The sequence below is a fragment of the Sceloporus occidentalis genome, unplaced genomic scaffold, assembly GCF_023333645.1.
Source record: "Sceloporus occidentalis isolate IW3139 unplaced genomic scaffold, rSceOcc1.0.p SCAF_11, whole genome shotgun sequence".
Lineage (NCBI taxonomy): Eukaryota > Metazoa > Chordata > Lepidosauria > Squamata > Phrynosomatidae > Sceloporus > Sceloporus occidentalis.
Window position 1 is genome coordinate 17,218,945 of NW_028316991.1, and position 13,738 is coordinate 17,232,682.

General features: G+C 46.7%; 1 protein-coding gene across 1 annotated transcript in view; it reads right to left on the bottom strand.

The window, feature by feature from the left end:
* The window catches only part of LOC149305639 (eukaryotic translation initiation factor 3 subunit H), a 58,856-nt gene that overhangs the window by 12,887 nt on the left and 32,231 nt on the right, over window positions 1-13,738 (bottom strand). Inside the window, exon 3 of the mRNA XM_089477265.1 lies at window positions 2,567-2,734. Within this exon, the coding sequence (XP_089333391.1) occupies window positions 2,567-2,734 (168 nt within the window). The remainder of the gene's footprint in view (window positions 1-2,566; window positions 2,735-13,738) is intronic.

Here is a 13,738-nt window from a genome sequence, read left to right on the forward strand (position 1 = left end):
GCGTGGAGTGGTATATGTGGGAGGCAGGGTGGAGTGGTATATGTGGGAGGCAGCGTGGCATGTCTGGGAGGCAGCGTGGCAAGCCTGGGCTCAAATGTGCGTAAATTGGGGGGGCTGGTTGGGAAATAAAGACAAGAAATGCATTTTATCAGTTTGTTTTTTTTTATTCTGCGTTTGTATTTAACATCATTTGTTTATTACATTATTTTAAATAAATGAAAAATGTACATTCATTTTTTTATCCGATTAATCGATTAATCGAAAAAATAATCGGCCAACTAATCGATTATGAAAATAATCGTTAGTTGCAGCCCTATACTGTTATACTTCTACGTGATACACAAAAGTTCTATATCCATAACACCGGGTGGCCATTATCACCACGCCGTCCGCGTTCCTTCCCTAGAACTATCCAACGGCCCGAGATTAAAAACATTAGGCAAGCGCCCAGCAGAGACGCCGCTGCGCAGTCTAGGATTTCAGAGGTTAATCAGGAGGTGTATAATGCTAGGAGGTCGCGCTACGCCCAAAGACAATTAGTTCATCTATTTGTCGCCTGCCTGCTGCTTTCACCGGGCGATAAGGAGGGGAGAAGCGGCCTGCTGAAAAACGACTCCAATTTCAATGCTCTGCTTATTAGCATGCAGACTACAAAGCTCCCCGGCCAGCGCTTGCCTCCGGTGCATCTCAAATCAGCAACACAAAAGCCACGGACAGACATGCACAACACTACAAGCAAGCAGTGTCTGCCTGCGGCCTGCGGCACAGAGCGCAGGAGCAGCCGAAAGGTGCATGTACCGGGCAGCGCTGGCTTTCAGACCCTACTAGTGGGTCTCTTAGCAGAATATTTGAGGAATAAGGGGACTCGGCGATTGCTTAAGGGTGACGACCTCGCGCAAGCAGGGATAAACTGTATTATACGTCGGAGGTGCAGGTACCGGCAGGCAGGCAGCACGCCGTTCTGTTTAGCATGATGAATCTTACCGGCGGAGAGGCAGGAGAAATGCCCCCCCACGTAAAGAATTCATGCAAATACAGGAATATGGCCGCACGACGCTATGAATATTAAAGAATTCCGTGGAACGAGATACCCGACAGCTTACAGGCCGCGTGTAAACACATCGCGGATAACGTGCTAAGCGGCATGGAGATTAATTACAGCCGGCCTCTGGTTTATTGTGCAGGAGGCTGCGGGGCCGTCCGTCAATTGTCTACACAAATAAAAAGATTCGGCAATATTCCGCCGTTATCGGGGAATTTGTGAATTGTGTGTTTAGATTCACGTTTATCCCGTGCTACGTTACAATTCTCTCACTGTATCTGCTTCTACCAGCTCTGTTGGGAGGCTGTTCCACTTACCTACCCTCTCATCGAAGTAAAACGCCTTCCAGTTTTGGATTATAAACATACTGTCCATAACGGCCATATAGACACTATGTACTTACTGCAGATTTTTACACTTCTAGATTGTAAGGTCCTTTGAACCGGGCCCGCCTCACCTGTTTCTGTTAGTGAAATTGTAATGTTATATTCTACTTATGTCTTGTCCACCCCTTGTACAGCGCTACAGAATATGATGGCGCTATATAAAACAATACTACGACTACATATAACGCCAACACATGCAAAATATAATACTCCAAGTATAGAAACTCCCGATGTGACAATTTTAAAAACGGATCTCTACATTATATTGTTAACTTAAGACCGTCTGTACGGGTGACGAGACCACCTGAAAGAGTGGAAAACTCATATTCATTCACATTTCCAGACAACCCGCAGTATACTTTAACTTGTTCTGTACAGTAATGCGATTGTTATCGGGCCGGAATGATTTGAGGGCGGCCGGTAAGATGGATTGTATTCATTAGTAGTTTTTGGGACTGATACGCGGGTCGTTACATTTACGTCTCAGCTGGAAACTATAGGCAAGACTGCCAGATATGGCAAAGCGAGGGGTTTAAGGGGGGGGGGGGGAGGCCATAAAGCTGTTAAATTGCCTATGGTTCTGATACAGCGCAGAACATCTGGTCTGGAGAGCTTGAGGAAACACCATTAAAACCAGCAGAAAAGAAATGTTTGTGTTCGGGGAAACAGAGCGGGGTTTGTGCGCCCCTGTCAGAGGTATTAAGGGAGAGATGGAAATAGGGAGGAAAAAAATTAAAGGTTAAAAAAAAAAAACAAAAAAAAACTTAGCAAACTGTTATGAGTGGTCAGTCACGTAGTACAGAGCCAGACATTCTAGTAATCGAGGTTTGTTGAGACATCTGGTCGAGTTCCACCAGCCTTCACCGAGGGAGAGGAGATGCAGGAATAAAAACGAGGCATTCCAGAGCGTACACATCAGGGCTCTGATAGCAAGAAAAATAAACACGCCGAAGGAAACGCTGTCTAGACGGAGCTGCTGCTCCAGCTTCTGCAGACACGGGCTTGGTATTTACTTAAACGGGACTGCCAGGCTACCTCAGACAACACCCCGCGCCCCCGCCTCTCGCCCACAGCCCCCCAAAACACAACGGGCTCAGAGAATTAACATGCCAGCGCGGGGGGGGGGGGGTTCTCTCACCGTAAATGAGGACCACGGACTCCTCGATGGCGTGCTGGTAGCTGAACTGGGAGTCGAGGAGAGCGCGGCTGACGAAGGTGCCGTAGAACGTGGACTGGTACCAGCCGACGTGGAGATGGTCGATGTTGACGTGCCGCAGGCTTCGCATCATTTCCATCTGATACTGGACTGCAGGGAGAGACACAATGTATCGGTTAGCGATTCTATCACACAATTCCGGCAGAATATTGGGCCAAGAGCCCAGAAAAGTTAACCGTGTGGATTGGCAGCAGCCTGTGGCAGAGCCAGCATTAACTTATCAATTTCCTATCCGCTTCCCCTCACCACGGCCTTTCGAGGGCTCCCTGAACCAATCAACGATCAGCAGCATAACAGGGGAGATACGATGTAACGGGGAGGAATGTCTTCATGGCGCACATATAAAGCGTTTTTTAACCGGGTATTTATTGGTTATTTACACGCGCACACACCGTTACATTCGCTTATTTTGTGTGTATAACGGCAAGATACAGGATTTGCTAAAAGCGGTATTTTTTGACACTTATCCCATAGTACAGTAAAGAACTTATTCTCATCATAGAGAAGTTTGCATCCGAACTCTCCCGATAACATAAGATCTTCCTCCGCCCTGTCTCCTGGAACGTGTATGGCATGCCTGCTCCGGGGAGGAAAATTGAAGCAGATTCAGCCCGTGAATGAACGGCTTCGTGTGATACGAGCGCATGGGGGCAGAAACGCAGGAAACCGAAGCAGGTCAGACGGAGAGGAGGAGGAAAAACTGATTAGACCTGCGGGGGGCGCGAACAACAAATTGGACCTTTCAACACCTCCACCTGTCCTCACGATTTAACCGGGAACTATTTGAGTAAACGCTAGCCCCTTCCAGCACCCGTCAAGTGTTTAAGGTAAATGACTATACAGTGTGGCAGCTGAACGAGATGCCAATTAACACCTTCAGTGCCAGCATGCATTTAATGCACCGCACACCTGTGCCCTCCTGTTTGGCTGGGTATTCCCAGCCATTGTCACACACGCAATGCAAAGAAACACGCGTGTGCAGAAAACGTGCTATTTAAAAAAAGTCACTTGCGTAGGATTACATCTGCAGCGAATCTTTGAAAACCGTCCAGATTTTCCTGATGAATCTGTTAATCTTCTAGCAGTTTTATAATTGAAATAGCAAATAATTTATTTTGTTTCACGCGGTGGAACCCCGCACGCTCTGTGCCGGTAAAGATAAGGGCTGCTGTGGAAATGCTTTTAAGCCTGCCGAATTCACGCACTGGCAACGCACTAAAAGAACAGCCACCCGCGTCATCGCACTTTGAAGATTACGGGGGGCTGGAGATTTCAGATATTACGGAGAGACCCCCTGCTATTATACAACGCCGGACATCACACGCAGTTACTGTATTATTATATGAATTTTGGCTCAAAGAATGTGGCAGCATCATAGGTACAGGTACAGCAAGATTTACTAAAAGACATATGAGCCACACACCCCTACAGCCCCCCCCCTAGAGCCCCCCCACAGCTCCACCCCCCCCGTGCTACAGCGCCACACACACCTCTCAACTGAACGCTAGCAGCCATTACTCTCTAAGTACTTTGCAGCGAGACGGAAATGGATCTTGAAGACCCGCTCTGTGAAACCGCCGGCTAAACAATGAGCAGAGATCGCTGTCAAACTGAAGTCAGGCACCTCGGCACAAGTGCAGTGTTGTGTCTGGGTCGTGGTGACACCAGAGTCCATGCGTGTTATCGAGAACAGGATAAAAGATCGCTGTAAACATGGTTGGACTTTTCTTCCCAGCGCGTAGCTTCGGGAGATGCTCAGACGCTTGCGAGGCTGAAACGATCCCCGCACAAACTTATCGGCTGGGAGGTTAATCCATTTTTAATGATAAGAAGCGCATCTGCTCCAGGCATTACAATACATCCGAACAGATTTGGCAAACACAAGGAGGGAGACGGACTTTGTGCACAACCCGCTGCACCCAAAGCATATGATTCCACATCTAATCCTATCATGGGTACACCACAGGCAGCCAAATGGTTAAACAGACCTACTCTATTAAATAATTTGCCTCCTCTAGAAGGATATCAGCTACAGAATTTCTATATTTTATATTTGATTTCATGTGGAGGGGAGACCTCTGAGGTTCGAAAGTGAATGTAACATCCTATATAGTTTTTTTTCTTTGCTGGTCCAATAACCAACATATGCATATGGAATGGGGGGCTCAAAACCTACACACAGGAACCCCTCATGTGCCTGAAAATACGCCATATATTATTTCAATTGTTCCTGTTCAAGAAAAAACGTGTCAAGCCTTACAATGAGACATCAGCCCTTCGAATGAATTCATCCAGATAGGAGACTGAAGAAATATTGATTTCATTATACATCATACAGGTCCAGTCAAGCTCTTTCTACAGCAGAAGCTCTTTGGGGTTGGACCTTCATAATACATAGAGAAGTCACATCTCTCCTCAAACTCACCCTTTAGCGAATAGACCCCGAATCTGATACAACAGAGCTGAACACGAACCTAACAGGCCGTGTCTGAGATCTCAACAAATCAATCAGACTGGGATCCCCAGCTTGTGACTTCATGCAGCATAGAAGGAAAAGACAGCCGCCTCGTTCTTATCCACAAAGGTGCTCTAAAGAGAATATCACTAATACAACATGAACGATTCCTTATCTCCATGAACCTTCAAGAGGCTTAATAAACGAACCCCTTCTAGCGGAAAGGACCCCGGAACACACAATAACCCTGCGTGCTAAGCGCTATATAACGCATATAAGAAGTCATTGCTCGTTGTAAGGGCCTGTTAAGTGTCAGCAGCCGGGCTAGTTTTAGTAACCAGGCCTCTGTTGTGCATAAAGTGTTATAATTAAACATATGTATTTATACGCAGCATTAAAAATCACAGTGACTGGTAAAATTATGCAAAAATTGATATTCTCAGAAAACAGCAGAAAAAAGGCCGATATAGTGGAACGTGTGACGGGATTACAGGAGCAGTCAGTAAAGCCATTTATATATAATATGGCCATATAATGTGACTAAAACTCCAATTTTGTCATCTTAGAAAGGTGTTTTTAAGTAGCTTTAACTACAGTCATGAGAGTTTATAACCTATTTCATGTGAGTGCGCTGATTTAGAGATATATATATATATATATATATATATATATATATATATATATATATATATATATATATATAGGATGGGTGCGGAGGAAACGAGACAGAAGAGAACGTCTGGAGGGCCCCTTGTCTGGTCTCTCGGCAAGTCAGAAATTGGCTAATTGGCCAGTGATGACCGCGGCTGGTCCTAATCAGTATCAATTAGACGATCCTGATTAAAGATAACAGAACAGCTAATATTGTTGGAAAAGCCGGGATATACACATTAGCTCATGTCTAGAAACGGATACACCCTGACATGTCTGAGCAATTAGTCCGAGGCCATTCAGAGATACCCGCCTCTTGCGAGACACATAGCCGTCACAGCCATCGACTACGAGACCTCTGAACGGACAGAATGAGCTTTAGTACACGTAATACAGCCTGTAAATATATATACGGCAATTACTGTCTACAGATTTAACTGCTGCGATTCTGCTTGTATTTAACGCAAGCCAAGCAGTCCCACAGATCTTCCCCAAAAAATATTTCGAATGTATCCCCTCCTGATAAATGAGGGGGGGAATAATGGTAACGCTATGCCATCACGGCAGAACGCATTAAAAAAGGCCTGCGGATCTAAATGCCATCACAGAAGAGAAACAGGGCATTTACAAGCCAAGGATGATGGGAGTTGCAACTCAAAGCCTGGAGTTTAAACTCACTACGTCAGGGTTATAGGGTTAATATTTTGCACCAGGTTATGTGATGACATCACGTACTGTGGATGGACCAACATGACATCACAGGGGCTCGGGTGTCCAGGCCGAGTGTAGCCGGGGTATAATTTTATGTTTGTAACGTATTTTATGAAAAATACAGAAGACCCTAATCATGCATAATTAACACTCGCTTATCCAAACCCACCAACCCAAAACCTAGATGGCCAGAGGTATTTATATATAACCTCCTAAGCACAATATGTAAGCGGAAAATACATGTACAATTATATATAGATATATCGCTTCATTGCACGATCGGAATGATCTGGTGGGAAAGCTTGGCAGAGCACAAAAAAGGTTTCAGCGAAGCGCTCGGGGAGCACCTGCTAAAGTCTCATCACATTAATGACCCCCCGGCCACAGGCCTACAAGTCTGCCCTACGTGCTTAGCCAACTATGAGGGATTTATTCTTTTCCGAGATCCAAAAGCATCCCTGCCGCTCCTTAACCGCGTCGACCGGTATTTGGATCACCAAAAGAGCGCAGGTTAAACGCCGTATTACATACGACTGTAGCCGTGTATGACGGATTAGACACGCGTGTTCTGGCTCTACCAGCAGGGCTGAGGTGGGTGAGAACACATACTGGGACGTATCCAAGCAATCAGCTGCTGAATGGTTAATGTCAGTGCCGGGGGTCTTACACCAGAGACGGTCGCAGCACCCTCGTGACGGCATTTAACCCGCGTGAAGTTGGGAGCGGCGGTTTCTTAAACATGTATATATTGATGGTTTTAAAGAGTCATTTGGTTTTAGAGCTCAGGATGTAAAATGGAACATTTGGAAAAGGTGACGGATCTGCTTGTAGGGACCTGGGTATTAAAACGTCTCGGTCCTTCCCGCCCGCCCATGTCTGCTAGCGTCCTTGTAAAGGATTTTAATGGTTTTTCCATCTACGCGAGATAAATGTTAACACCGGAGCGAATCAGGCCAGCTCCCATGCTGCGGACTCGCGGTCCGTGCTGGGTAAATTACAAGATGCCGTTCCTCTTCTAATTAGGGTCTAAAGCGAGTCCTGATAGACGGCGAGTATCAGAGCAGCGACTAGAAGACGAGATTTTCCGGTAACGTAGAGCCGGGGCACATACTATTTAGGGGTTTTAATGAGCCAGACGTTACTGCTGTGCATACGAACATCTGGGACAGCTTCAAACACAAACGCAGGGACCGCGCCAGCCAAGGAACAGCAGAGGACCCGCGCCAAACAACATTGTGTACGGACCCATTATTCCGTTCAAACAATATTTGCTTTCACTCAACGAGACACAAAAGTGACAAACGCCAGGGACACATCGAGCCCAATTATACCGGCAGAAGAACCGGCGTGTGCCCGTTACGCAGAGGCTGGGAACGCAACTGCCCCCCCCCACAAATTACATATGATGGCGCCGTGCCCATCACGTGGACACCATGTCCCATCAGAGACCGCGGTCGAAAATGGGACAAAGTCACTCAAACAGCCTTCAAAGAGCATAACGCAAAGGGTAAACGTGAGGGGGTCAGAAGGGCTTCAGATGTGGAGGGTAGGGTGACAGAGGATAACAAAGGGGTTTATTCACTAAACACAGTTAGTGGTTTCAACTTGCAAACTATTGATCTTCTCAAACCAGAAGGGCTGAGCTGGCCCTGTATACTGCATAATTCAAAGTTTTAATAAGATATTTGCGTTGTAGAATCAATAACATTCCCATGCTTCTTAAAATTACTCAAAATGTCTCCACACACGCACAGGACAACCCTAGAACAAAGTCCATTACTACCCGCAGCGGCAGAAATCACTATAATGTCAACTGGGCGGCAGATTAAACCCCCCCCCCGTGTATAAGGGAGATAAACAACTGTCAATCAAGTCTCCGCGCAGTAAGTTATTACATGAAAGATAATGCCTTCTGGCACAAGATTGCGTTTTTCTTCTGAAACCCGTTAACGAGGTAATTGGATGCATGTTTATTGCTGTCAGAACCAAGCTGTGAGGAGCTACCATCAACTAGAGGGTCAGAGGCAAAAACAAGGAGGTTTAACTTTACTGAGAGGGTAGTGGATAAGGCAGGGCTCGACAAATCCCAGGCGCCAGGTCGCCATGGCGACAGAGAATTTTGTCCTGGCGCCTAGGTTTGGTCAGCCTCTTACATCCAGAAAAAATTGTGGATGTAAGAGGCTGAGTCACCACACGGGGGCGCTGCTGCTGTCTGCCCAGGAGTCTGGGCAGACAGCAAAGCCACTCAGAGCCCGCCCCCGAGCCTGAGATCCCTCCCACGGAGTGATCCTGTAGGCTGAAAACACGGTTGCTGGAAAACCAGCAATCGTGTTTTCAGCTGCCACAGGCAGCTTCAGGGAAGGGGGTTGTGTGTTGATTGGGCCCCCACACAAGTGTGGGGACCTGACCCAACACCCCCCTGCTGCCTGATCGCTCCATGAGAGCGACAGTGCAGCGTTAACCCCTTCAATGCCGCGATCGCGGCATTTAGGGGTTAATTCCCGTTTTGTACGGGACTCTGCTGCTGGTGGTCTGCCTGGAAGCCCAGGCAGACCAGCAACAGCAAAAACGAGCCCCCACAAGCCCTTTGATGATTCCTGTAGGCATGGAAGCCTACAGTCGTCATCAAAGAGACTCCCCCCTGCAGTGGCTGGTCTATAGACCAGCAATTGAGTCCCAGCTGCCAGAGGCAGCTTTAGGGACAGGGGAGAGGGTTCTTCGGTCTCCACATGAGTGTGGAGAGCAGCCCCAACACCCCCCTGCTGCCTGACCGCTCCATGAGAGCGACAGTGCAGCGTTAACCCCTTCAATGCCACAATTGTGTATGACACATTCGTGGCATTGCAGGGGTTAACATTTGTCCCCACAAGCTTGTGGGGACTAAATATCAGTCAATGCTGTGCTCCAATGGAACATCAGCATCGAAAGAGTTAAAAAAAAAAAAAAACAGCACTGACCTGAAAGTCCAGGGTGCTTCCAGGTCAAACGCTGTGATTTTAGTAAGTGTTCTGATGATGATCCGATCACTCCTGACCAACTGTTAGTTTAAAAAAATCTTGGCTCCTAGCTTTTTTACCTGGCGCCTAGATTCACAACAAATTTGTCAAGCCCTGGGATAAGGGTAACGGCCGCTCAGAAGACATACTAAAAAAGAAATGCATAGGATAGGCATATCGCTCCCATGGATCTAAGAGAAGAATAAGGATTAAGGTCCGAGTCTCTACATCCGGAAAAATGGGCAGACTAGACGGGACGAATGGTCTTTATCTGCCGTCAGATTCTGTTTTTCTAGTTTTGGCTGAAATGATTCCATTTGCTTTAGAATGGCGCCATGGGATTTTGTTTAGTGAGACAATGAAGTGACTGCGCATGAGAGCATAATCCAAAGCATACACATGTACCGAACGCAGTACTGAAAAGTATCCATCGCTCCTATAATACAAGGCTTGCGTTCTACGTGCGGAATAGCAGAAGCAGCACACAGTTTAAAGCCATATCTAGTCTGCAAAAGTTAAAGTCCGGGAAGTTGGCTAGAACTTCCTATTTGGGTTCTAGCTCAATCTTCACGAAAAGGCTATATAGACAGGAAAAAAAAATATTTAACAGCCAATATCTAGTTTGCATTAAATTCTAATTTTCTCACATATAACACCTGTTCACAACCGATTCCATACCTAGAAGGTGATCTATAAGCTATAAACAATCTATGGGATTCCATGGAATTATATACACATATATAAGAGTGAGTGAGTGTAATTCCATGGAATCCCATAGGTTATAGCTTAGTACCTCCCGTCGCTCACCTTGCAAACGGCTCTGACTCAAACATATAGCCTGTGCTGCCACCCGTGTAACGCACCCTTTTATTCCCTTTCATTCATATAATAAAAAGGAACAAATATTTGTTAAATGCCATCGTAAATCAGAGTACCAGTTGGTGAGTGATGCTTAAGCGTACAAATGCATACACCATCTGGCACGTCTTGGTTTGAGCCGGTGGGGGTAGGAATGGGGTGCAAGTCGGTGGCACTTCAACAGTTAACAGAACGTCAGCCGAGCTGGCTGGTCCAACGTCCCTAGAACTGCCCATCAAATCAGATGATCGCATCGGCCCCCGGTGTAAATGTAGTCTCATAACTGCAGCTTCTCTGGACTTCAGGAATTCAGAAGCACAGCTGTGCGGGGATGACAGCGAGAAGCCCGTCCCCTGAAAAAAAATGAATAAGTACCATATGTATGCGTTCAACCCAGACAGAAAGGCACGGGGAGAAATGATTTCTTGTTGCTTAGCAGGCGAGGGCTGAGTTGACAATGAGTAATGACATGTCGACATTTTGTACGGATTCTGTAGAAAGCGAGCTTGTTAACCTGCCACGAGGCGTAGATGTTTAAGATAATATCCAGGGAAATTGGCACTGCTACTAGGAGGGGGGGAAGAAAGGGATGCCGAAATCCAAGCACGCACCTCGTCGCTGCACGCTCATAGGTCTCAAACCACGAGGAATTACAAAAAAAATGACAATAGTAACCGGAGGTCAATTACACGCACATTTACAACGCTACGGACCGCAGCCTGGAGCCATTGAATGGTTTAAGAGGAAACGCTGACCAAGGGGGATGTGTATAGTAATATTGGGTGGGGGGGGATATTGTTTTACATTAATATTGTAGCAGGGTTCTACTCTGAGAATGTACAAAATATTTAATATTTAAGGATTACATCAGAGGTTCCACCTAAACCACTGCCAATGCATCGGGGGCCTGCCGGACAGCTAAAGATGGCAGCCCAAATAGACGCTGCATTTCTAAACTACCGGAATCTATTTATACGCATCTTTGGAATTTAAACCAAAGCAGAAGATAGTCTTAAATATAATGAAACATCTGGTATAACATGCAGTAAGCTCGAGGCTGACATCTGCTACAAGAGTACGCATTACTGTATTATCATTTTCCACAAAGAGTGCTAACAGGGACTATCTGCCAAAGACATTTCTTTGTGTATGCGGGAAATTAAACAATTCTCGCTCCGTTGTCCCTTTGCTGCTCTGACAGTAAGCGGTGATCTATTAAACAAAAATAATAAAAGGGTTACGTCACAACAGTAGTTACGGGAGACCGAAGCAACCCGACACACATACTTCACACTGCTTTATTTCCTTTGTAAACCAAAATTACATTTTAAAGATATGCTGGAGGCAGCAAAAATTCCGTAAGTTAGCGAGATCTACTGCGGATACAGGGAAGCTTTAAAAACAACGGGATATCAATGAAATAAGGGAATTACTTTCCAAAGAAACGGATATATGCGTATGTTCTGCTAGAGGTCGTACACATTGATGCCGGAAGGACTCAGACCCAAGAGAACCATGAGAAACTACCTCTATAGTTACACAGCCCAAGGACATCTATTTCTCGTTCCTAGAAGACATTGTTGGGATGAGGGTCAAAGAAAATCGAGAGGAAGAAAGCAGCCAGATATAGATGTTTAGAACAGAAATTGTTCACGCCGGAGATAGGGTGAAGAGGTTTCAGAGCGTGTTATCCAGAAGAGGTCATTATGTAACACGCATCAGACGTTTAATCGCTCGAAGGCTAGAGAGATGGGAGCAGGAGATCGAGCCCTAAGGCAGTGCCGTGGCCTGGTACGATCAGACCCGTCACACTACATGAAACACAACCATCGGATATATTGTGTCCACGTATTTTAGAGCCACAAAATGTGTGTACGTTTGACAATATGTGACTTCATGTGGGGTTTCTAGTAGGGCTGCAACTAACGATTATTTTAATAATCGATTAGTTGGCCGATTATTTTTTCGATTAATCGGATAAAAAAAATATGCAAATTTTTTGTTTATTTAAAATAATTTAATGAACTGGATGTTAAAAAACAACTTAAAATTTACATTAACATTCTTATTTTGTTATGATGTAATAAAAAAACAATATTTTCAAAGTACAAAAACCCAAACACTATTTATGAAACAAAATAACCCCAAACATTCTGAAAAGAGGTGGACTATTACTGTTCAAGAAACTTTGCACCCGGCACTTTGCAACCAGCCCTGGCACTTTGCACCCAGCACTTTGCCCCACCCCTGGCACTTTGCACCCAGCCCTGGCACTTTGCACCCAGCCCTGGCACTGTGCCCCTGCACCCAGTCTCCAACTCTGCCCTGCATCCCCACCCCCACTCTGCCCTGCACTCAGTCTCCTACCCTGGCCTGCCCCCCCACCCCCACTCTGCCCTGCATCCCCTGAAACCCCACCCCCGCGAATCGCTCTGTGCCAGTGGCTCCGTTCGAACCGCTCTGTGCGAACGGAGCCACGCGCACAGAGCGAACCGCTCTGTGCGAACGGAGCCACGCGCACAGAGCGAACCGCTCTGTGCGAACGGAGCCACGCGCACAGAGCGAACCGCTCTGTGCGAACGGAGCCACGCGCACAGAGCGAACCGCTCTGTGCGAACGGAGCCACGCGCACAGAGCGAACCGCTCTGTGCGAACGGAGCCACTCGCACAGAGCGAACCGCTCTGTGCGAACGGAGCCACGCGCACAGAGCGAACCGCTCTGTGCGAACGGAGCCACGCGCACAGAGCGAACCGCTCTGTGCGAACGGAGCCACTCGCACAGAGCGAACCGCTCTGTGCGAACGGAGCCACTCGCACAGAGCGAACCGCTCTGTGCGAACGGAGCCACTCGCACAGAGCGAACCGCTCTGTGCGAACGGAGCCACTCGCACAGAGCGAACCGCTCTGTGCGAACGGAGCCACTCGCAACTAGAAGAAGGCGGAGAGTGCAGCACGTGTAGCGGAAGTGGATTTCCGTTATCGATTATTATCGATTTTATCGATTCGTTGTTTCAGCCCTAGTTTCTAGTATCGTCCAATGAAGTTTGACATTTAGAGGAGAAAGGAGAGATCTTTCCAGCTCTTCTACGCCAACTAATAACTACCTAGGATGACAAAAAGTACTTGATTCTACAGATGTGCGCAGACTCCATACATTATCTGTTAGGCCAGTTGCATTATAAATGTGTATACATAAAAAAAAAAAAAAAATGCCCAGAAACACTCCTTTACGGTATCACATCCCAACTTTCATAGACTGGCGTAACGCCAGCTCCGGAGCTAGCGCTCGCTGCTCGACCATCGGACGTTTAGCAGCAATTCCAGCATGACACGGGCCAACTTCCGGATGAGTTGGTTTTTGCATCTCCGAAAAACTTAAAAAGCCCCCGTAGAGCTGTAACGTGCTCTGAGATGCAAAGATCT